The following is a 24,541-nucleotide window of genomic DNA, read 5'->3' as shown; positions in this document are numbered from 1 at the left end:
TATATATTGAGAGAGAATCATTGATCAGCTGCCTTCTGCATGCCTCCCCACCAGGAATTGACCGTATAACCTGGGCATGTGCCCTTGATCAGGGTTGTGGAATCAAACCTGAGACCCTTCAGTCTGCAGGCCTATGCTCTATCCACTGAGCCAAACCAGCTAGGGCTTAGGGTATCTTTTTTAAGGAAATAACCACTCAAGTTGGTGTGGGTCTTAGCATTTATCATGTTTGGCTGAAACAACCAAATGGGTTACTTGGAGGGTTGAGCCTCTGGATTATAAACCAATGAAATCATCCAGACCAGTGGTAGTAAGACCACAGCCACCAGAATGGTGTGCAGCTGCACTGGACAAGAGTTTTAGTGGAAATTTAGACTCAAATGGGTCATATATCAAATGAGAATTTCCTGGCCCATGTAACAATCTATGGTTAATGGGTTCTAAGAAAATATGCACCCTTGATCTGCCTCCAGCCCCTATGAAGCAAGGTAAAAAATGTATAAAGAAAAGTTAAGGTACAATGGAATACTATGCAGCAGTAAAAACAAAGGATCTCTTACCCTTTGAAACAACATGAAGGTACCTGGAGAGTATTATGCTAAGTATTATGCCAGTCAGAGAAAGACAAATATCACATGATCTTACTTATATGTGGAATCTAATAAACAAAATAAACTGACAAACAAAATAGAGCCAGAGACATGGAAGCATGCAACAGACTGAGGATTCTCAGGGGATCAAGGGTGGAATTAGCTGAAGAACTTATATGTACCATGTTTCCCTGAAAATAAGATATCACCCAAAAATAAGACCTAGCGCATGGAAAGATAAGACATCCCCTGAAAATAAGACCTAGCGCAACTTTGGGAGAAAAAATTAATATAAGACACTGTCTTATTTTCAGGGAAACAGGGTATATATACATAGACACAGACAATAATGTGGTGAAGGCCTGTGGAGGGGGCATGAGTGGGGAGGAGGGGCCAGTTGGGGGTAACAAAGTGGGACATTTGTAATACTTTCAACAGTAAATCTATATATATAAAAGCCTAAGTGACTGGCCAACTGGCAGACCAGCCAGCTGGTAGCTATGACATGCACTGACCATCAGGGGGCAGATGCTCAATGCAGGAGTGAAAACCACAGGCAAGGAAACATGGAACAGACTGATGATTCTTGGGGTGGGGGGAGGTCAAGAAGAGATTAACCAAAGATCTTATATGCATTCTAGAGGCCCATGCACTGGTAGGGTCCCTTGGCCTGGCCTACACCCTCTTGCAATCCAGGACACCTCTGGGGATGTCAGAGATCCGGTTTTGGCTCAATCTCTGCAGGCCAGGTTGAGGGACCCCGCTGATGCACAAGTCCATGCATCAGCCTCTAGTTTTAAATAAATAAATAAGAATTCGTAAAAATATATTTAGAAGAAAAAAAAAGATAAGTCAAGGAATGGGACAAAATAGAGACTCATTTAGGAGTTTATTTAGACTGAAATTTGAAAAAGAATTGAGGAGACCATTATGTCTCTTAATTAAATGGGCTATTTGGGATCTATTGAGTGTGATGTGTATTTTTTCCAAGAACCCAGCATTGTGCATTTTGAGAAGTGAAATGTGCACCTTGATTACTATTAATAATATTTACAACTTCAAAGGTCCTGGCAAGACCTTATATTGTGACCTTAATATATAGAAAATATGTGTGATTTTGAGTATCTGTGGGGCAAGAGATTCCCATAGTTCTTTAATATAAAAGAAACCATTTTTAGGCCAGAGATCAAGCCTACAACTGAGGTACATGCCCTTGACTGGAATTGAATCCAGGACCCTTCAGTCCACAGGCCAACGCTCTATCCACTGAGCCAAACAAGCTAGGGCCAAAAGAGGATTTAAACATTTTTATCTTGAAGGTGATGGGGACCTATTTACAACATTTCAGTGGGTAAGGACATGGTCATACTATGTGACTAGATGAAGAGAGAAAAGACTGTAAAGCTAGAAAAAAAATAATTATAATAGCTAACATTTATTGAGCATTTAATGTGTAACAGGTATTATTCTAAGAGATTGGCATTTATTCTAGTGCTTTGTGTATATTAATTCATTTAGTTCTCACAGTTAGCCAATGTATTATCACAGCCATTTTAAAGATACAGAAAGGTTAAGTGGCTTACTCAAGAATTACAAAGCTAATAAGTAGCATAGAGAAGATTCATACCCAGAGAGTCCAGTTCAAAACTCATGTTCTTCATCAATATGCTTTAACACTACCCTTTTCTATAATAGATTAGGGCAATAACACAGGCTTGAAATCACAAGGTTCTAATACATGGCAAAAATGATGGGAAGATAGAGAGATTATATGAATGAGATTTGGGAAACAAAAATTGACATTGTGAGGGAACAACTATGAAGCATAAGGGAGAGAGAAATCCAAGATGACTCTGACTTTTGCCTGGCTGGGAGTGGCTCAGTGGTTGAGCATTGACCTATGAACCAGGAGGTCATGGTTTGATTCCCAGTCAGGGCATATGCCCAGGTTTCAGGCTCAATCCCCAGTGTGGTTAAATCAATATATATATATACACACACACACACTAATTTGACTCTGACTTTTGACTTACCGTATTTTCCGGTGTATAAGACGACCCCCTAATTTTACAGTTAAAACATAGGTTTAGGCCTATATTCACTGTATAAGACTACCCCCCACTTCAAAGAAAAGACTTACTTTGCCGTCAAGATCTGCAGGTAATTTTTGTGCAATTTTGGTCTTTTGCCCCCGATTTTCGGTTGACTTTTTTTCATTTCAAAAGTCGTCTTATACACCGGAAAATACTAATTGGGTAACTTATGGTGCTGGTCATGGAGAAAGCAAATATACATAACTTTGGCAGGCAAGATAGAAATTACTGGACACTTAATATTGATGTGCCAGTGTGACCAAAAAAAAAATGATTGCAAGGAAGCAATCAGAGATACTAATGTGGAGCTCAAGAAAAAGATCTGAACCACAGATGGAGATTTAGAGTTCTCCAGCAAGTGTTAGGGGTCCTCAAACTTTTTAAAGTGGGGGCCAGATCACGGTCCCTCAGAGAGCTGGAGGGCCGGACTATATGAACTACTAATCCCTACTGTAACACCTTGGCTGCGCTCACTGCCCAAAAAACCTGGCGGGCAGGATCAGACTCCCCTGGGGGCTGCATGTGGCCCGCGGGCCGTAGTTTGAAGACCCCTGAAAGGCTTAGGAAGAGCACATGGAATAAGCAAACAGGGTTGAGAACATAACCTGGGGAACATTATCATTTCGAAAGTAAGAACAGAAAAAATAGCCAGCAGAGCAGACTAAGGAAGATGGTCATACCAGAAGAGAGTGGAGTCATGAAAGCCCAGGATAGAGTTTCAACAAAGACAAAATTGTGTTTAATCCCATTAGAAAGTAGACTATGTAACCATGGAATAGGTCTGTTTTGTTTTTTTTCCACCAAAGTATCCCCAGTGCCTAGATGCATGAAACATAGTAAATGGTCAAAAACTTGTCCTGAATATGAATGAAAAAGAAACCGATAGTATAAACACCAGACAAAGTTCTGGGAAGGCAAAGACTGAGAAGTGTCCATTTTATTTAACAACCTCAGGTGTTACTGATCTTGTGCAAAGCAGTTTCAGTGGAATGGTGGAGGGAAAGCCAAATGGGAGGAGCTTAAAAGAATCAATGCCACCCCGCCAGCATGGCTCAGGGGTTGAGCAATGACCTGTGAACCAGAAGGTCCCTGTTCAATTCCCCCATCAGGGCACATGCCCTGGTTGCGGGCTCAGTCCCCAGTGGGGGGGGGGGGCATGCAGGAGGCAGCCAATCCATGATTTTCTGTCTTCATTGATGTTTCTCTCTCTCTCTCTCTCTCTCTCTCTCTCTCTCTGAAATCAATAAAAATATTTTTAAAACAGCCGAAACCGGTTTGGCTCAGTGGATAGAGCATCAGCCTGCAAGAGAGAGAGACAGAGAGCTAGAAACATCGATGAGAGAGAAACATTGATCAGCCACCTCCTGCACACCCCCTATTGGGGATGTGCCCGCCACCAAGGTACACGCCCTTGACCGGAATTGAACCTGGGACCTTTCAATCCGCAGGCCGATGCTCTATCCACTGAGCCAAACCGGTTTTGGCAAATATATATACATGTGTGTGTGTGTGTGTGTGTGTGTGTGTGTGTATATATATATATATATATATATATATATATATATATATTTTAAAGAAGAAGTTGGCAGATTCACTTGTGAGGCTATTGCAATAATTCAGGCAAACGGATGATGGTATATGGGACCAATATGGTGGTAGTAAGAATGATGAGAACTGTTAAAACTCTGAATGTATTTTAATGGTGTCAGTGAAGAACCTCAAATGGGTATTAGAATGATAGGAAAAGGAGTCGATTTTAAAGTATATTTTTAAATAATCACACATACACACAGACAACCATATGGTGATAGCCAGAGGCAAAGGGGAATGAAGGGAGATGGAAGAAAGCAGAAGGGGGATAAATGGGGATGAAAAGAAACCCCGCTTCTGGTGATGAGCACATTGCAGTGTGCAGACAATGTCCTATTGCAGTGTTTCCCAAAGTGTGGTACGCGTACCCCCAGGGGTACGGGAAGAGTTTGGTGGGGGTACGCATTGCACCGGAGTTTGGTGGGGATATGCACTGCACCGTGCTTAGCTGCGCCTAATTCTACGTTCTCGTGAGTACGAGGGGTACTCAGCGTTACGAAAATTATAGAAGGGGTACACATATGTCAAAAGTTTGGGAAACACTGTCCTATTGAGTTGTACAGCTGAAACATGCATGGTCCTGCCAACCAATGTCACCTCAATAAATCCAACAACAAAAAATAAAATAAATAAAAACAATAGCACAGTTGATATGATGTTTCAAAAATTGTGAAACACAGTAAGTGAAAGGAGTCAGTGACCCCAATGTTTTTAGTCTGAACAAGTGTAAGGGTAAAGCCATATTATTGTCTGTACTTGTCTATGTTTGAAGTATTTTATAGCCCTAGCCGGTTTGGTTCAGTGGATAGAGCATTGGAAAGGATCCCGGGTTCAATTCTGGTCAAGGGCATGTACCCTGGTTGCAGGCTACTCCGTGTAGGAGGCAACCAATGGATGTGCTTCCCTCACATCCATGTTTCTCTCTTTCCCTCCCTCTAAAACTCAATGGAAAAAATTCTCCGGTGAGGATTAACAAAAAAAAACACACACACACACACACACACACACAAAACTAAATGTATGGGAGATGAGGGAGTTGCAACCACCCATAGCCCAATCTTGGATGAAACTTTGTTACATAGGGAAGGGGGAACCTAGAGGGCTGCGATGACAAGAGGGCACAGGAGAAGGGATTTTTATACTGGGAAAGATATTCAAATATCTTTATTATTATATCTGTCATTCTACTAACTAGATCATTTTCTTTGCTTTAACACTTCCTGATATAAAGTCACATAAAGCCCAGTTAAAATATACTATAAGATGTAAATACTCAGATCTGGAAGACACAGAATTGACAGCCCTGTTCTAATAATGGAGAAAATTCTTCGGTTTAATTCTTGTGTTTCTCGTAGCCAAAACTTCACTCTCCACTCAGCAATGTCTGGTGTCTTTTCAGCATAACCAACAGAAGCACCATACAAAAGTCTTACAATGGATGTCTTAATCTCTCTGTGTGCTTTTAGAGCATTATTTTGAATTCCATCATGCTGCCTTTTTTCTTCCCTCTTCTGAAGTTTTATTACAACAGTAGAATTCCCAGGGAGCTTTGGGGGCAAGGTTCACATAATATAGCCCTGAAGTTCTGCTGAGGTGGAGTCTATCCCCCAGTCCCGGCCATCTTTTGATGATCTTTCTGTTTCAGAAAGATTCACTGGATAGCATCTTACAGCATTAGCCGGGTGCAGTTGATTTTTTATTTTTTTATTTACTCGACAGTGAGCATCTATAACCCTTTCATGATGCTTTCTTTCAGGAGAAGGGATTTTTAATGAAGAAAAGATTTGCTTTGTTCACTGATGAATCACAAGGGCATAGCACGCTGCTGGCCACCACGCAAGTGCTCAAAAAGCCTGCAGCTGGCCCGAGGCGGCTAGCAGAACGCTGTCCAACACGGACGGGAGCTGGAGCCTGTCCTTTCGGATCCAGCAGGGACAGCGAATTCTCCACCGGTCCCTGGCCGGGCCGCACTTTGGGCCGCTCGGAAAACGGGGGCCCGAAGGAGGGACACCCCTGCAGGGAACACAAGAGGGGTGGGTGGGTCCATCAAAGCTCCGCCCAGTGGCAGGCTTTAACTTCCAGGCTCCGGTGACCCCGCAGGCCCCTCCCGTATCAGCTCCGGTTCCTTGCAAGCCCGGGGCGGGCCGGAAATGACGCGACTCGTCACAGGTGATTGGAGGAAACAGAAATTGCTTTGCGGCCGGTACGGAAATTGCCTTCCTTTTAGCTTCCGCTCCTGGTCCACGTGAGGGGCAGACGGCTGAAGATGAGCCGGATTCGGGCTGCTAAGAGGTGAGGGGTGAAGAAGGGACGGGAGACTGAGTTTCACTGGGGGTCGGATTTTGAGACGTGGATGTCGCTTAACAGATTACACTTGTTTCCCTCTCAAAACTTAACTATTCGTTCCTGTTTCCGCGATCCATCCTTTAAAACCCTTTTAATTTAGCTTAATTCTCTCCCTAGCTGTATTCTAATCCTTGCGGTCCTGATACTGTTGCTCCTTTCCAGCTAAGTTACTAATATGTTGCATTGCTCTCATCACGTGACTCTTTTTTGCCTCTTCTTCCGCGCATTTCATTCCTACTCCCTGGTCTTGTAAACCTTTGCTGATGGGAGCCATCTGCGACGTTTTTCCTGTGATGTTTCATCCCACCCAATAGGGGAACTAAATATAATCAGTTCAGCACAGTTTGCCTTTCGAAGACTGATGCAGATTCCATAACTCACTTCCGGGTACCAGTATTCCTTAGTTAAGCGCCTACTTTGCCGAGAAAGCCCCAGGAAAAATGGATTACTCATCTGCTTTCATCCAGTTCTGTTTCCTCGTTCCTGGGAACAAGTGATCAAGATGTCACTTCTGAGTAAGCTGCACCTATAAAGGTTTCTTCCATAGGGAGGATGTTTAGAAATATTCAGTGGTGAAACTGCCTTGCTTGGGGCCAGCAACAGCATCTTCTGACACCTTCCCTAGGGTCTGATATTTTTACAACCTCCCAAAGGTCAGTGGGAAATGCAGTGCCAATCACTGGAGAGTGTTACATCTTCATGCAGTTCTGTGTGGGTATCACCGACCACTGTTCACCTCTTGCTATTTCAACTGATAATATTTTTCTTTTCTTTTTGTAAATTTATTTTTTTTTAATTTCTTTATTGATTATGGTATCACATAATTGTAATATTTTTCTTTTATCTCCTTTAACAGCCTTCTGGCTCTAAGGGAACAGGAAGAACTAGAAGATTTGCCAAATGACTACCCCTCGAGCACCAGTGAAGATGAGGTGGGCAACAATTGCTAAATTGTCTTCTCCGGTTCCCTTCTGCCTCAAAGTTAGGCAGCACATTCCTGGAAAGGAAATAGGTGGCGAAATTGTTTATATTTGTTCAGGTCTTGAAAATAAATTACAACCACTTGTTTAGTGTTTCATGTAGAAGATACTATATTAAGTGCTATGAGAGTCTGAAGACTATAAGATACAGTCACTGTCTTCAAGTTAAGTATAGTTGAGTATATAAGAACAAAACATACGGTACACATTATAGGATTTTCCTATTTCCCAGATTTGGATTTCTGTAGAGAGTTATTTTAAGTGTATGACTGAAATATACATAATTAAGATGGATCTCCAACAGATGCTATAGGGCCATGGTCAGCAAACTGCGGCTGGTGAGCCATATGCAGCTCTTTGGTCCCTTGAGTGTGGCTCTTCCACAAAATACCACAGCCTGGGTGAGTCTATTTTGAAGAAGTGGTGTTAGAAGAAGTTTAAGTTTTAAAAATTTGGCTCTCAAAAGAAATTTTAATCGTTGTACTGTTGATATTTGGCTTTGTTGACTAATCAGTTTGCCCACCACTGCTATAGGAATTCCAACTCTTTATTCTCTTGAAAACGCTACTTAGATTGGTTTTTTAATTTGAGAGTTTCTTTTTTTTTTTTTTTTTTTTTTTTCTTCCAGCAACGACATTTAATACTTCTGGAATGATTAGAAATCTGAGAACAGACCATGGGTGGCTACCCTGGGCTCCGGAGCTCGGGAGCTGGGCCCGCTCCCTGCAGGGGTCCCTGCCCGGCGGGGAGGGGCGGGTGGCGAGGTGGCCCTGACCGGCAGGCAGGCGGGCGGGCGGGGAGGCGGCAGCCCCGGAGCTGCGGGAGCTTCCCGAGTGGCACAGCAGTGACCCAGAGGCTGAGGACCGGAGGGTGGCGTACGTGGCTGGGCAGCAGGCAGGCCGAGGAGCCGAGGGCCCGGGCCTACGAGAGGCTGGGGCGGGCCGGCCGGCGGGCGGCGGCGGGTGGGGGGGGGGGGGGGGAGGGGGGGGGGGCGTAGCCGCCGTCGCTCTGCAGGCTGCAGTGGTCGTCCACGTCGCTCCCGTTGCCCACGCTGTCCAGCTCGCCGGGGCCGAACTCCATGCCCTCCACGTCCACCTCTTGCTCCCAGTCGTCCGTGGAGACGGCGGAGCCTGTGCTGTCCGTGCGCACGCGCTCCAGGCTCTGCACCGACAGCTGCTCCAGGCGCTGCTTCAGGAAGCGGTGCTCCCGCTGCAGCTGCTCCTTGATGCTCAGCGCCCTGCGGTCCTGCTCCTCCAGTTTCTTGATGTGCGTCTTGGCACGCTTCAGGAGGCTCAGCGTGGTGTGGCGGGTGCTGTCAGGGCCCAGGGGCACCAGCTGCTTCAGCTGCTCCAGGTAGAGCCTGAGCTTGGCTCGTCAGTGCTTTTCTAGTTCATTGTGTGAAGACCTGTTGTTCGGAGCCTTGCGCACCAGGCCGGCAGCCTTTGTTTTCTTCCTGGCGAAGTCGCCATCGAAGGGCAGCACCCAGGCATAGCCTTGCTCGGCCTCTCGGTCCCTGCGCTCCAGGTACTCCGCCGCCTCCAGCAGGATCAGCAGGGAGTTCAGCTCCATCCTCCGGCCCGCCCGCGCGCGCGCTCCGGGACAGCGGCAGCCGCTGCCCGGCCCGCTCCGGCCGGCTCCGCTCGCCGCCCGCCCCGCGGCCCCCGAGAGTTTCTTTCTTTCTTTTTTTTTTTTTTATTAAATTATTATCTGTGTACATATTTTAACATTGCCCCCCCCCATACATACCCTCCCTCCACAGAGTTTTGTGTCCATTGGTTGTACTTATATGCATGTATACAAGTCCTTCAGTTGATCTCTTATCTCCCCCAGATCTCCCTACTCTCCCCACTGTAATTTTACAGTCTGCTTGTTGCTTTACTGTCTCTATATCTATCTTTTGGTTTGTCAGTTTATAATGTTTTTTATTATCCATAAATGAGTGAGGCCATGTGGTATTTCTCTTTCATTGACAGGCTTATTTCACTCAGCATGATGTCCTCTAGTTCGATCCAGATTGCTGCAAATGATGAGAATTCCTTCTTTTTTATGGCAGCATAGTATTCCATTGTGTAGATCTACCAAAGTTTTTTGATCCAATCATCTGCTGACGGGCACCTAGGCTGTTTCCAGATTCTAGCTATTGTAGATTGTGCTGCTATGAACATAGGGGTGCATATATCCTTTCTGATTGGTGTTTCTAGTTTCTTGGGATATATTCCTAGGAGTGGGATTACTGGGTCAAATGGGAGTTCCATTTTCAGTTTTTTGAGGAAACTCCACACTGTTCTCCACAGTGATTGCACCAGTCTACATTCCCACCAGCAGTGCACAAGGGTTCCTTTTTCTCCACAACCTCGCCAACACTTGTCGTTTGTTGATTTGTTGATGTTCGCCATTCTGACAAGTGTGAGATGGTACCGCATTGTTGTTTTGATTTGCATCTCTCGGATAATTAGTGACTTTGAGCATGTTTTCATGTGCCTTTTGGCCTTCCTTCTGTCTTCTTTTGAAAATATTCTATTTAGGTCCATTGCCCATTTTTTAATTGGATCATTCATCTTCCTTTTATTTAGTTGTATAAGCTGTTTGTAGATGTTGGAGATTAAACCTTTATCAGTGGTAACATTTGCAAATATGTTCTCCCACACAGTGGGCTTTCTTGTTGTTTTGTTGATGGTTTCTTTTGCTGTAAAAAAGCTTTTTATTTTGATGTAGTCCCATTTGTTTATTTTCTCTTTAGCTTCCATTGCCCTAGGGGCACTATCAGTGAAGAAGTTCTTTTGGCATATGTCTGAGATTTTGCTGCCTGTGGATGCTTCTAGTATTTTTATGGTTTCCTGTCTGATGTTTAAGTCCTGTATCCATTTTGAGTTTATTTTTGTTTATGGTGTAAGTTGGTGATCTAGTTTCATTCTTTTGCATGTATCTGTCCAATTTTCCCAACACCATTTATTGAAGAGACTGTCTTGACTCCATTGTATATTTGTGCCTCCTTTGACAAATATTAATTGAGCATAGTGATTTGGGTTGATATCTGGGTTCTCAATTCGATTCCATTGATCTATATGTCTGTTTTTGTGCCAGTACCAGGCTGTTTTGAGAACAGTGGCTTTGTAATACAGTTTTAAGTCTGGTACTGAGATCCCTCCTACTTTACTCTTCTTTCTCAGGATTGCTGTGGCTATTCGGGGTCTTTTATTGTTCCAAATGAACTTTTGGAGAGTTCTTTCTAGGTCAGTGAAATATGCCGTTGGTATTTTAATGGGGAGTGCATTGAACCTATAGATTGCTTTAGGAAGTATGGACATTTTGATGATGTTGATTCTACCAATCCATGAACATGGTATGTTCTTCCATCTGTTTACATCTTCCTCTATCTCTTTTTTCAGTGTCGTGTAGTTTTCCGCGTATAGGTACTTTACTTCCTTAGTTAAGTTTATTCCTAGGTATCTTAATTTTTTTGGTGCGATGGTAAATGGAATTGCTTTTTTAGTCTCTGTTTCTATAAATTCGCTGTTGGTGTATAGAAATGCCATAGATTTCTTGGCGTTAATTTTGTATCCTGCTACATTGCCAAATTCATTTATTAAGCCAATTAGTTTTTTAATGGAGTCTTTTGGGTTTTTTATATACAATATCATGTCATCTGCAAATAAGGATAACTTTACTTCTTCTTTTCCAATTTGGATGCCTTTTATTTCCTCCTCTTGTCTAATTGCAATGGCTAGTACTTCCAGTACTATGTCAAAGAGGAGTGGCGATAGTGGGCATCCCTGTCTTGTTCCTGTTCTTAGAGGGAATGGTTTTAGTTTTTGCCCATTGAGTATGATGTTGGCTGTGGGTTTATCATATATAGCTTTTACTATGTTGAGGTATGATCCTTGTACTCCCACCTTGTTGAGAGTTTTTATCAGGAAAGGGTGTTGGATTTTATCAAATGCTTTTTCTGCATCAATTGATATGACTATATGATTTTTATCTTTCAACTTGTTTATGTGATGTATCACGTTTATTGATTTGCAGATATTGTACCAACCTTGCATTCCTGGAATAAATCCTACTTGGTCATGGTGTATGATCTTTGTGATGCTCTGCTGGAGCCGATTTGCTAGAATTTTGTTGAGGATTTTGGCATCTATGTTCATGAAGGATATTGGCCTGTAATTCTCTTTCATTGAGTTGTCTTTATCTGGTTTTGGTATTGGTGATGCTGGCTTCATAGAAGGAGTTTGGAAGTGTTCCTTCCTCTTGAATTTTTTGGAATAGTCTGAGGAGGATAGGTTTTAGTTCTTCCTTGAATGTTTGGTAAAACTCTCCTGTGAAGCCATCTGGCCCTGGGCTTTTGTTTGCTGGAAGCTTTCTGATGACTGTTTCAATTTCTTCCCAAGTCACTGCTCTTTTGAGATTTTTAGATTCTTCCTGATCGAGTTTTGGAAGGTTGTATTTTTCTAGGAATATGTCCATTTCCTCCAGGTTGTTCAGTTTGTTGGAATAGAGTTGTTCATAGTATTTTGTAACAATCCTTTGTATTTCGGTGGGGTCTGTTGTTATTTCACCTCTTTCATTTCTGATTTTGTTTATTTGAGTCCTCTCTCTTTGTTTCTTGGTTAGTCTGGCTAGAGGTCCATCTATCTTGTTTATTCTTTCAAAGAACCAGCTCTTGGTTTTGTTGATCTTATGTATTGTTTCTTTGGTCTCTATGTCGTTTATCTGTGCTCTGATTTTTGTTATTTCCTTCCTTCTGCTTACACTGGGCTTTTCTTGTTGCTCCTTTTCTAACTCTTTGAGTTGTAGAGTTAGATCATTTGTTACCATTTTTTCCAGTTTTTTGCAATAGGCTTGTAGGGATATGAACTTCCCTCTCAAAACTGCTTTTGCTGTGTCCCATAGATTTTGGATTGTTGTGTTTTCATTGTCATTTGTTTCCAGAATGTTTTTAATTTCTTCCTTGATTTCTCTGGTAACCAAGTCCTTGTTTAATAGCATGCTGTTTAGTCTCCATGTGTTTGATTTCTTTGGATTTTTTTCATTGTAGTTAATTTTCAGTTTTATGTCACTATGATCTGAGAAGATGCTTGATATGATTTCTATCTTCTTGAATTCGAAGAGACTTTGCCTATGTCCCAAAATGTGGTCTATCTTTGAGAATGTCCCATGTGCGCTTGAGAAGAATGTATATTCTGTGGCTTTGGGGTGGAATGTTCTGAAGATGTCGATTAATTCCATCTGGTCTAGTGAGTCATTTAGGATTGATATTTCTTTGCTGATTTTTTGTTTAGATGATTTGTCGAAGGGTGACAGTGGGGTATTAAAGTCTCCTACTATGATTGTATTGCTATTAATCTCTCCCTTAATGTCCTCAAGCAGTTTTTTTATATATTGGGATGCTCCCGTATTGGGTGCATATATATTTACCAGGGTTATTTCTTCTTGTTGGATTGTTCCCTTTAGTATTATGAAGTGGCCTTCATTATCTCTAGTTATGTCCTTCACTCTGAGATCTAATTTGTCAGATATAAGTATTGCTACCCCAGCTTTTTTTTTTCATTTCCATTCGCCTGGAAAACCTTTTTCCATCCCTTCACCCTCAGTCTGTGTGCATCTTTTTTTCTGAGGTGGGTTTCTTGTAGACAACAGATGTATGGGTCTTGTTTCTTATCCAATCCGTTACCCTATGTCTTTTGATTGGAGCATTTAGTCCATTTACATTTAAAGTTATTATTGATAGATACTGATTTGATGCCATTTTTATTCTATACCCATGTGTTCCTTCTTTGCTTTCAATTTCTTTAATTTTACAGTAGACCCTTTAGCATTTCTTGCATTGCTGGTTTGGTGGAGATAAATTCCCCTAGTCTGTTTTTGTCTGTGAAGCTCCTGATTTCACCTTCACTTTTGATTGATAGCCTTGCTGGGTACAGTATTCTTGGATTCAGACCCTTCCTTTGCATGACTTTGTATATTTCATCCCATTCCCTTCTGGCCTGATAAGTTTCTGTGGAGAAATCAGTTGCTAGTCTGATGGGGGTTCCTTTATATGTAACTTTCTGTCTCTCTCTGGCTGCTTTTAAAATTCTTTTTTTGTCGTTGGTATTTGCCAGCTTAATTATAATGTGCCTAGGGGTGGGTTTTCTGGGGTTCATTTTGCTTGGGACTCTGCGAGCATCTTGGATTTGTGTGGGTTTTTTCTTCTCTATCTCAGGAAAGTTTTCTGTCATTATTTCTTGAAATACGTTTTCCATGTCTTCCTCAGTTTCCTTTCCTTCTGGAACCCCTATTATTCTAATATTGTTTTGTTTTGTATTGTCCCAAAGTTCCCTTAGACTTTCCTCCTGTTTTTTAATTTTTTTTTCCCAGAAGCTGTTCTCATTGGGTATTTTTTTCCATCTTGTCTTCTAGCTCACTGATGTGGTCCTCTGCTTCCTCTAATCTACTCTTGATGCTTTCTATTGAGTTCTTTACAGTAGCAATGTCATTTTTCAATTCTTCTTGGTTCTTCTTCATTTCCTCTTGGGTCTTACTCATATTGTCAAATTTGTCTTCCATTCTTTTTAGCCATCTTATGATCATTACTCTGAATTCTTGCTCTGGTAGGTTGCTTGACTCTATCTCGTTTACTTCCTTTTCTGGTGAAGCCTGCTTTTCTTTCATTTGCGGACTGTTTTTTGGTCTTCCCATGATCTAGGATGTCTGGTTGTGTAGTTCCTCTCTCTCCTGCTTTGATTTAAAGGCACAAAATACAACACAACCAGGTACAACACACAAGGCACTGAATAGAAATGTGTTTGTGATATTAATAACCACCAATAATGCTGACTAGAACCCAGCTAACAAAAACATACAATCAAACAAAAAGCATAGGCAAATCAATCTTATAAAAAAAAGCATACAACTTCAGTATAGTTAATATTCAACATACAACTTCAAAGAGTTAGAGAGAAAGACTGTTTTTTTGTTTTGTTTTGTTTTGTTTTTAGGACAACTGCGAGGGAGGTGTGAATGGGCTTGGAGCAGGTAGTTGGAAATTAGATATATACAAGTAGGGTGAAATTTTAGGAGGGGGTAGACAGAAGGAATGGGGAAAATCTAGAGCAGGAAAGGGTTAAGGTAAACGGGGTACCAAAGGAAAAGATCGGAAAGAGGGTGAAGGCATAAAGGTAGGGCTGAGATAGAATAAAGCGTTGGAGAAGGAAAGATAAAGACTGTAGAACAGTAATCCTGAAATAAAAAATATATATATCTATATAATCAAATGAAATAAAAATAATAAAAATAAACAAAAGAAAACAAGATGAAAAAGGTAAATTAATAGTAGTAATAATGTTGATTACATATACAATGTAATAATTATCAAGATAAAATCAAGTGAGGAAAAAGAAAAAAAAATAGTTTCTTGAGTAAACGTTGCAAATAATGAAAACAAAAATAAAAAACAAAAATTTAAAAATTAAAGAAAATAATAATAAAATTTTAAAAATTTAAGTAAAATTTGCAGTAATGAAGGTCATTCGCTTCCTCTATTGTTATGATCCAGTCCTGATTTTTAGGCAGGTTTTGCTTTGTTTTTATTACACTAGAGTCAATTTGTGAATTAGCCTCTGGGGGCAGTGTTTCTGGGTTGACTTCCCAGACTCTAAAGTAGGGGTGTCAAACTCAATCAGAGAAGGGGCCAAAATCTAAAATCCAGCCTAAATCGCAGGCCGAATGGTTTACTGAACAGTCATAAACTGACAATGTCATAAACTGACAGCGGAGTGCAGTGATGACAGCGCGGTGCGGGCCACATTGCAAGGCCTGGCGGGCTGGATTTGGCCCGCGGGCCTTGTGTTTGACACATGTGCTCTAAAGCCTCTCCAGTTTTTTTCTCAGCCCTCTCTGCAGCAGGAACTATGGAGGGGGGAGGGGGCAGGTCCGAGCAACTGCAATCTCCCGCAACTCTCCGATATCCCTCTGAGCCAGATCCAAATGTGTTGCTCTTTAGATATCTCCCCTGTTAGGAGCCCCGTCCACTTTCACGGGCGATACCCGCCCAACAGCGGGGGCTTCTACTTGTAATCACCGCCCTTGTCCTCCAGCTTCCTCGAGCGCACTCTGTGCACACAGGCTTTTTGTCTTAGCCGCGAGCACTCTCCACCCTCTCCCGCGAAATCTGACCTTTTCGCCGAGCAGTGGGGCACTCCAGTGCAGTCAGGTGTTCGCGTCACCTGGGATCCGCGTTCTGAGGGTCACAGCTGCTTGGTGGTCGCTGTGGCTGTGGATATTCAGGCCTCTGACACGATCCTATCTTCCTCTCAAGATGGGGAGGTTTCCCTGTCCAAGCCAGTAGGTAGCTCCGGGCAGGGAAGTAGCCCACGTGGGTGCTTCCCTGTGAGGGGCACCTCCGTCAGCGGCACCCCAGCAGTTTCTTCTGGTGTTCGCTGTCTCCCAGCTTGCCAATAAACACTCACAGCACAAGACCATCAGTTGCTCTCTCTTTCTGCTTCGGGAGAGGGCTCCTAAATTGAGAGTTTCTGAGTCAAATCGCATTATGTTGCATACAGAACATTATTCCCATAGCACTTTTCTTCCCCAAACAAGTTAAGACAGAAGTATAACATTACTAAGTTTCTATAATGAGGGAGTTTGATTTTTTAAAATATATTTTATTGATATTTTACAGAGAGGAAGAGAGAGGGATAGTTAGAAACATCGATGAGAGAGAATCACCGATCAGCTGCCTCCTGCACACCCCCTACTGGGGATGTGCCCACAACCAAGGTACATGCCCTTGACAGGAATCAAACCTGGGACCTTTCAGTCTGCAGGCCGACGCTCTATCCACTGAGCCAAACCGGTTTCGGCGGGAGTTTGGTTTTTAAAGCAATTTCAGATCTGCACACTAGACCTCATCTGATTAACCACTGACCAAAAGATGGAGAAATTTTACATGGACTTCAATTTCCACACTGCCTTTTCCCTCCCCTCATCATTCTGATGTTTTGTTTTGTTTTCCTTTTCTGTGTCTAGGGGGATGGTGGTGGCGAGCGAAAGCATCAGAAGCTTCTGGAAGCAATCAGTTCCCTTGATGGAAAGAATAGGTAACATTTCCATCATTTGAACAGGTTGTAACCTGATTCCATGATATTTATCTGCAACTAATATTCATTAAGTACCTATGACAATGAAGACACAAGTGCCAACATCATTAAGAGCGCATACTTTGGAGACAGGCTGCATAGGCAAAGTTTGTGTCCTCTCTTCACCTCAGTTTCTTCTCTTCGAAAATAAGATTAATAATGGTACCTACCTTACAGGGTTGTGACATTTAACTGAGTTAATAAATGTAAAGGTCTTAAACTAATGCCCAGCATTTAGTTAACATTATGTAATTGTTAGCTGTTATTGTGTTAGACCTCTGTGCATATGAATTCTTACTGAATAACTAGTACACATATTTTTGAAGCATTGAGTAGACATTACTTATTATCCCCATTAGAGAAGTTAATTGACTTACCCACAATCACTGCTCATAAATGACATCCAGGATTCAAATCCAGGTATGTTTGTTTTTTGTTTTTAAACCCAAGTCTAATACCTTTTCCACTATGCCTACCTTGTATTGCCTTGTGTTTTTGAGGGTCTGAGTCTACATTAAGAGATTAACCAAGTCCAGGTGAGGAACAGATTTCCTGGGTGCTTTGTGACAAAACTCTGGAAGAGAAATACGAAGAAGTATTAATTCCCCAGCAATATGTGTCCATTCTTTCTATCTTTTGTTTTGCCTAAATTTCAGGCGGAAATTGGCTGAGAGATCTGAGGCTAGTCTGAAGGTGTCAGAGTTCACGGTCAGTTCTGAAGGTAAGTTAACAAAGGAAGCTACCTGTGCATGGAGCTTGTGGAGTTCAAAAAGTATAATGTTCACTTCACCACCCAAGAACTGTTTTTGATGTGATTAATGTGTCATATTTAAATATTTACCTGTAAGTGGGTAAAGAGGGTGGTCAGATGCCCTTGAGTTTCTTCCATTTCTAGAAGAAAGCATAGAAGGCCACAGTCAAGGTCTTCCACTGAACTTGATGAGCTACTTCAAGGAGAGAAGGACATGAATGAAGACTGCCTCTCATAAGACTGCCTCTTAATCATGTCTATGGTTTCATTTTATTTCAGTTCTCAAGTGCTTTGAGTTTTGACAGGCAGATAATTTCTCCCACTAGAGCTCCAATAAGTTACTTACTTGAGAGCCTTCACCTAATACAATGTTTCTCAACCTTTTTTCTTTTATTTTTTTTAAAATATATTTTATTAATTTTTTACAGAGAGGAAGGGAGAGAGATAGAGAGCTAGAAATGTCGATGAGAGAGAAACATCGACCAGCTGCCTCTTGCACACCCCCCACCGGGGATGTGTCCACAACCAACGTACATGCCCCTGACTGGAATCGAACCCGGGACCCTTCAGTCCGCAGACCGAAGCTCTACCACAGAGCCAAACCACAGAGCCAAACCGGTTTCGGCTCAACCTTTTTTCTTCTTGGCTTCCTCAGAGCCTTTTTATATATTTTGTTTCTTTCCTACCTCCCCTGCCCCCCCCCCCCCAAGCCGGGAAATCCAATACTAAGGAATATAATTTTGTTAGACAGGGTTGAGCTTCAGAGCAACACAAAACTTTGTAATATCCAAGATTCTTTTCACACACTCCCCCCAAGAAACATTTTTTACCCCCCGGGTGGGGGAGTAACACCCCTGTGAGAATTCATGAACTAGTAAATGGCAGAGTTGGGATTTCAACCTGATACCAAGTCTAGATGCCAAATTTTTGTCACCATAAGAATCTTAAATGTTTTATATTCTTTTAGTAACACTAAACTTATAACTAACTATAACTTCCCAGAACAACTAACAATGTATTCTCCCAAGCTTGTTCATTCAACAAATACTTACAGTTTCAGAACAGTTTAAATCAGTGCTTTTCAACTAGTGTGCTGCAAGAATTTTATTTTATTTTTTATTGTTTGAAGGATTATAAATACTAGTACATATGTCTCCTTTTTTTTTCTTCTTCTTTTTTTTTCTTTTATTTTTCCTCTTGTCCTCCCCGCAGGAAAATTTTAAAAACATGCAATACCCATTTAGTCAGTGACACTGACCTTTCCCCCCTTAGATTGCCAAGTTTAAAAATGACAGTGATAACAGACAACGCAATAGCTATCCAGTGTGAAAGAATCAAAATTATACCTTTTCTTTGTCAGGTCAACTATATATATAGTTGATGTGTGCCTTGAGATGATAAAGGTTGAAAATCACTGGTTTAAATATTGGGCTATATAAAGAATAATACACTGATCTCATGAGGCTTCCATTCTAGTGGGATGTGGAGACAACAAAATTAAAACAGGATGATGCAATAAAGAGATGAATGACAAGAAAAGTCAATCATGCAAACAGGGGGCAGCTGGTCCAAAGGCTGTAAGAAAGAAACAGGCTCAGCATGTTTGAAGAATAGGAAGTGTGGCTGGAACATAGTGGAGGTGGGGATGACACAACCTTGGAATGACAGACCAAGTTCCCATATAGGGACCAGATCCCACAGGGCTGTGTCCTTTAAATCCATGTAGTTGGCCTTCCATATCCTTGGTTTTCACATCATTGCCTTCAACCAACCATGGATTGCAAATATTCGAATTAAGAAACACCAGAAAATTCCAAAAGGCAAAGCTTGAATTTGCCACACTGAACATGGCTGAATCCTTGCGAATAAAGTGATGTGTAGGCGTGTCCTGTTACAGCCTATATGCAAAATATAGGTTACAGCAAATATGACACCATTTGATATAAGGGACTTGAGCATCCTTAAGTTTTGGTATCCACAAAGTCTTGTAACCAAACTGCCATGGATACCAAGGGATGACTGTAATTCCAAGTATAATGGGAGCCATTGGAGGATTTTTAACAGGATCATGATATGCTGTGATTTGCATTTTCAAAATATCACTTTGGATGCTGTGTGAAGAATGAATTGCAGTGGGTCAAGGATGACAGCAGAAAGACCAAGAGAAAAGCAAATGACTTTTTCAAATAAAATAATTTTCTTTTACACTCCAACATGTGTGAGAATGAAGGAAAGTGATCGTGCCACTATAGCTAACGACTGAAGGAAGAGAATTATTCCTGCTTCCCTGTGTATTTGCCTGTCTGCCTAGGCATCTGCCTGTGTGATATTGAGATCTGGCCTCACTGAATCAGTCTGACCAGAAAGTTTGGCCTTTCTACAGGATCCGGAGAAAGGCTAGCCCTTTCAGATCTGCTTGAGCCCGTTAAAACTTCATCCTCATTGGCCACTGTGAAAAAGCAACTGAATAGAGTCAAATCAAAGAAGACTGTGGAGCTACCCCTTAACAAAGAAGAGGTTGAGCGGGTGAGTTAAAAAGTATCCAGTAAGAGGGAGAAATTGAACTAATGAGGAAAAACAGGGTTAGAGGAGGATGGAGGGGGAAACCTCACAAATGGGAGGGGAAGTTGTGATTGCCTCACCAAGGAAAAGATTAAAACTAATCCCCGGGAAAGTGCAGTTCTGAGAAGTAAACAAGAGCTTATCTCTGGCATCCTGATCCTTGGGTTAAGAAATATTGCCTCCTAATTTCCCACTAGTCCTTTGAGTTTGTTGCCTAATTTTGTGGCCCTTGTGTATCTTATCTGTTTCAGATCCACAGAGAAGTGGCCTTCAATAAAACCTCACAGACGCTCTCCAAATGGGATCCTATCGTTCAGAAGAATCGACAGGCAGAACAGCTGGTTTTTCCCCTGATGAAGGAGCAGTCAGCCTTTGCTCCCATTGAGCATGTGCTCAACGGCTGGAAGGTAGGTGCTAGGAAACCTCACCTTGGAAAGTGAAGTTGCGAAATGTGGAGACTGCAGGGTCTGCCATTGATTTGGTTGGGCACGTTAAACTGAAATTCCAGCTGCAGTCATTGTAGTCTATCCATCAGAAAGGGAGAGAAGGGGATAGGAATATTCATTGTCAGTCATGCAATAGCAAATCACAGTGGCTATATAGTTGCTCTTCATCAACTTGTAGCATACAGTACACATGGTTATTTCTGTGTTTTTGTGTTAAAACATTCAATTGCCATTAGAGAAGAAACATGATGCATTCTTTTTCACGTCCCAGTTTTTATAGTAAAGAGCTTTCAAAACCACATTCTGATCTGGAGGAAATCAGGAACTCAGCAGACCCAAATTTTGCTTATAAAGGAATATCACCTTAAAATATAACATTGTGCCCAGCCAGCATGGCTCAGTGGTTGAGTGTGGACCTACGAATCAGGAGGTCACGATTCCATTCCCGGACAGGGCACATGCCCAGGTTGTGGGCTCAATTCCTGGTGTGGGATGAAAAGGAGGCAGCCAATCAATGATTCTCTCTTGTCATTGATGTTTCTCTTTCTATCCCTCTTCTTTCCTCTCTGAAAACAATAAAAAATATATTTAAATTAAAAAAATAAAAGTGTGGATTAGGATGGAAGGAAGACTTCAGAAAAAAATTAAGAGATAATATAATTTGCAGGACTCAAAAGTATAGATGATAGCTTTGGCTCAGTGGATAGAGTGTTTGCCTGCAGACTGACAGTTCCCAAGTTCAGTTCTGGTCAAGGGCATGTACCTTGGTTGCGGTCACATCCCCAGTAGGGTGTGTGCACAAGGCAGCTGATGGATGTTTCTATCGTTCTCCCTTCCTCTAAGCAAAATATCAATAAATATATATATATTTGAAATGTATAGGTAATATATAGTGAAAAGTCTGACTTACCTCTGACCTCATCTGATCATTTTTACCCCATACTCAACTGGATGTGACCACTTCTATAAGTTTTTTGTTATTGCTAACTTAAGAGTTTTACTGATATATTTGTGCTTATCTTATTTTTGTCAAAAAGGTAGTAGTGTGCTACTACATACTCTGCACCTGGCTTTTTCAAATGACAGCGTAATCTTGGAGATCACAGGAAAATGCTGAGTTGAGTATTAAGGGTGAGATGGGGGCGAAGATTGCATTAATAATGGTACCTCTACTCTCCAGGAACTCCCTGTGCAAGACAGAGTGGCCCAGAGACTGTCCATCGAATCTGTTGGACCGTTCACGCCAAAATTCATTTTTTGAGAAATGACGCCAGTGTGGCACAGAGAAATAAGGAAATGCTTAGGTTAGGGGGTGCTTTCTTAGTTCTCTTAGCAACTCTCAGTTCTCTTCTTACAATTTAGAATGCAAAGTACCAAGGACTACTAATATACTAGTATTTCTGAAGATCAAGAATCCAAAAAGTCACCAAGCTAGTGTGGCTCAGATGGTTGAGCATCATCCCATGCACTGAAAGGTCACTGGTTTGATTCCAGGATGTGGGCTTGATACCCAGTTGGGGTGCATGATGGATTTTCTCTCTCACATCAATATTTTTCTCTCTAAAATTAATCAAAACATAATTTAAAAAAAAAAAGAAGAAGAAGAAGAAGCAGCAGCCCAGCCGGAATGGTTCAGTTAGTTGAGCAGTTCAGTTGGTTGCATGTTGTCCTGCACACAGAAAAGTTGCCAGCTTGATTGCCAGTCAGGGCACATACCTGGGTTGCAGGTTCGATCCCCAGTCGGGGCACATATGGAGGGCAACTAGTCGATGTTTCTCACATTGATGTTTCTCTCCCTCCCTCCCTCTAAGTATGTCTTTGGGTGAGGATTTAAGAAAAACAATTCAAAAAGTCTTGGTTCAGCTTCCTAAAATTCCATTAGACGCTAGCTAAGAAGAATTAAATGGAATAATGCCCGTGAAAGCATTTGTAAACTGCAAAGTACTAGAAATAATGTAAGATAACTCTTCTGAGCCCCTCTCTCCTTCCCTCCACTAGAAGCCTCCACTAGCACTTTGCAGAGTTTTCACCTCAAAACCCTTGTTTCTCAATATGCCCTCAAAAGGGGAGGGGGTATCCCATTGCTAGAAAATGCTGCCTGCCCCTACTGGAGATTGGCGATTCACAATATACATTAACCTTTTAAAGGCTATGGAAAGATAGTAAAAAAAAAAAAAAAAAAAAAAACCTTTGACTTATTCTACCCCAGAGTGTACAAACTGATGTTATTAAAAACCAAATAAATGAATTTTTAAACTTTTTTAAAAATGAAGTAAATCTTGTTAGCTGATAAGAAAGGACCATATGTGGGAAGAGCTGGTCTCTACTGCTTCTGTGTTCTCTCTCCTTCTTTCCCTACTGCCCTACTGCAACTTCTTTCTTAGTTAGTTAGTTAGTTAATCAGTTAATCCTCACCCGAGGATATTTTTCCATTTTTTTTTTTTTTAAAGAGAAAGTGAAAGGGAGGAGGAGAGAAAGAGAGAAACATCAATGAGAGACACATCGATTGGTTGCCTTCCTTGGACTGACACTCTATCCACTGAGCCAAACTGGTTGGGGCCTAAAACTTCTTTCAAAGGCCATTGATGAGAGACCTCTTAGTCACCACATCCCACGCCCTCTTCAGTCTTCAACCAATTTGACACTATTGACACATTGTTAAAAAACGCCTGCCTTGGCTTCTGTGATATATTCCTGATTTTTATCTATCTGACTTTCTTAGTCCTTTTTATTCTTGCTCTGTAAATTCTGTGACTTTTTTTTTTTTTTTTTTTCTGATCAAGCCTCAATTTTATTCTCTGAAATGGCTGTATTTATACAGCAGAAACAAAGGGGGGCAGGGTTGCCTATGCAGAGGGGTCTTTGGCATCTGGCAACACAGGATTGGCTAACTACCAGGGAGGTGTAACAGTCCAAGGTGCAACATTCCAAGGCTGGGCTATCTAGGCGGGAGGATCAGGAAGGGGAAGCAGCAGGAAGATGCTAAGCGGCAGGTTAATCTTATCTTCTGGCCAAGCCCTCAGGGCACCGCATAATTTCTGCTAGAAGGAACTTAATTCTATTTCCTTAAGACTGAGTTGCTTGCCTCAACTCTGCTGGCTCCCAACATCTCCTCCCTTTGTCTTAATTGAGGGTGGGCCTTAACCGATTGGGGGAGTAGTGACCTGGTTCCTCCGTGGGCTTCCCATGCCCACCAGTGTTAGTGACTCTTGGTATCTTTTGGGGAGGAGAGGCAGATCCAATTGGATTTGTATTGATACCAACCACTATGCAAACCAGGTATGCTCACAGGGAAATCCAGAGGGGGTCGAAATTTTCCCATGACCTTCCCTTGGGAAGAGGGGGTCGGAAAGTTCTTTGGACCTTCCCTTGCAATGCTTTGCTCTGCACCCATATCGGTACCCATACCTTTCTCCCAGTGAGGAGTAGGTAAGCATTCCTCTGGTCATCATGCTGTCCCCGCAGGGAGGGAGCGATGGTAAAGTTCATAATCTTGCTCATGGTCAGCTACGGCTAAACGGTGGTAATGTACCTGGATGGGTTTGGCCAAGATGCTGTCAATATGTTGTTTTACAAAATCTGTTAACCTCCAAAAAGCCCAGGGGCCAAAGGATAGGATTAATAAGAAACCTATGAGGGGGCCCAGGATGGGGAGAAGGTAGGGGAGAAGTCCGTTTAGTCCGTTCCAGAGAGGGTTCTCGAACAGTTCTTTCCGCTGCTTTCTTGTCTCGGTCTATTCCGGCCTTGTTGGCCTAGAGACAGCAACGTTCCTGTAGGGCTAAGCATATTCCTCCCTGCTCTGCTCTGAGTAAGTCTAACCTTCTCCTATTTTGTAGAACAACTTGAGCTAAGGAGTAAATTTGGTCTTGAAGATCATTAATGATACTAGAGAGGGCTTGGACATCATTGATTACTTGATTAGATAACTTAGTATAAGAATGTACAGCCACTCCTAGCCCCGCATTATTACCGAATCTGATAAAACTCTTTTCTGGTTTATGCTTCCTTCTACCTAGCTGACTCGGTGGAGGCTATTGTACAGGAGGCCTGATGCCTTTCACCTGCTG

At 42.0% G+C, this 24,541-nt stretch overlaps 1 protein-coding gene and 1 pseudogene across 2 annotated transcripts in view; one reads left to right on the top strand and one right to left on the bottom strand.

Annotated features, from left to right (window-relative positions):
• The first annotated feature begins 6,435 nt into the window (after nucleotides 1-6,435).
• UTP14A (UTP14A small subunit processome component) overlaps nucleotides 6,436-24,541 on the top strand; it is a 36,768-nt gene continuing 18,662 nt past the window's right edge. Inside the window, exons 1-6 of the mRNA XM_084870713.1 lie at nucleotides 6,436-6,565; nucleotides 7,476-7,551; nucleotides 16,606-16,676; nucleotides 17,372-17,436; nucleotides 19,850-19,992; nucleotides 20,280-20,435. Of these exons, the coding sequence (XP_084726839.1) occupies nucleotides 6,540-6,565; nucleotides 7,476-7,551; nucleotides 16,606-16,676; nucleotides 17,372-17,436; nucleotides 19,850-19,992; nucleotides 20,280-20,435 (537 nt within the window). The 5' untranslated portion in view covers nucleotides 6,436-6,539. The remainder of the gene's footprint in view (nucleotides 6,566-7,475; nucleotides 7,552-16,605; nucleotides 16,677-17,371; nucleotides 17,437-19,849; nucleotides 19,993-20,279; nucleotides 20,436-24,541) is intronic.
• Nucleotides 8,401-9,257, bottom strand: LOC311615343 (max dimerization protein 4-like; annotated as a pseudogene). Its single transcript has one exon. The product of its transcript is annotated as a max dimerization protein 4-like (transcript).

This window comes from Pipistrellus hanaki, assembly GCF_964339955.1.
Source record: "Pipistrellus hanaki genome assembly, chromosome: X".
NCBI lineage: Eukaryota > Metazoa > Chordata > Mammalia > Chiroptera > Vespertilionidae > Pipistrellus > Pipistrellus hanaki.
This window is presented reverse-complemented; position numbering and strand designations above follow the sequence as displayed.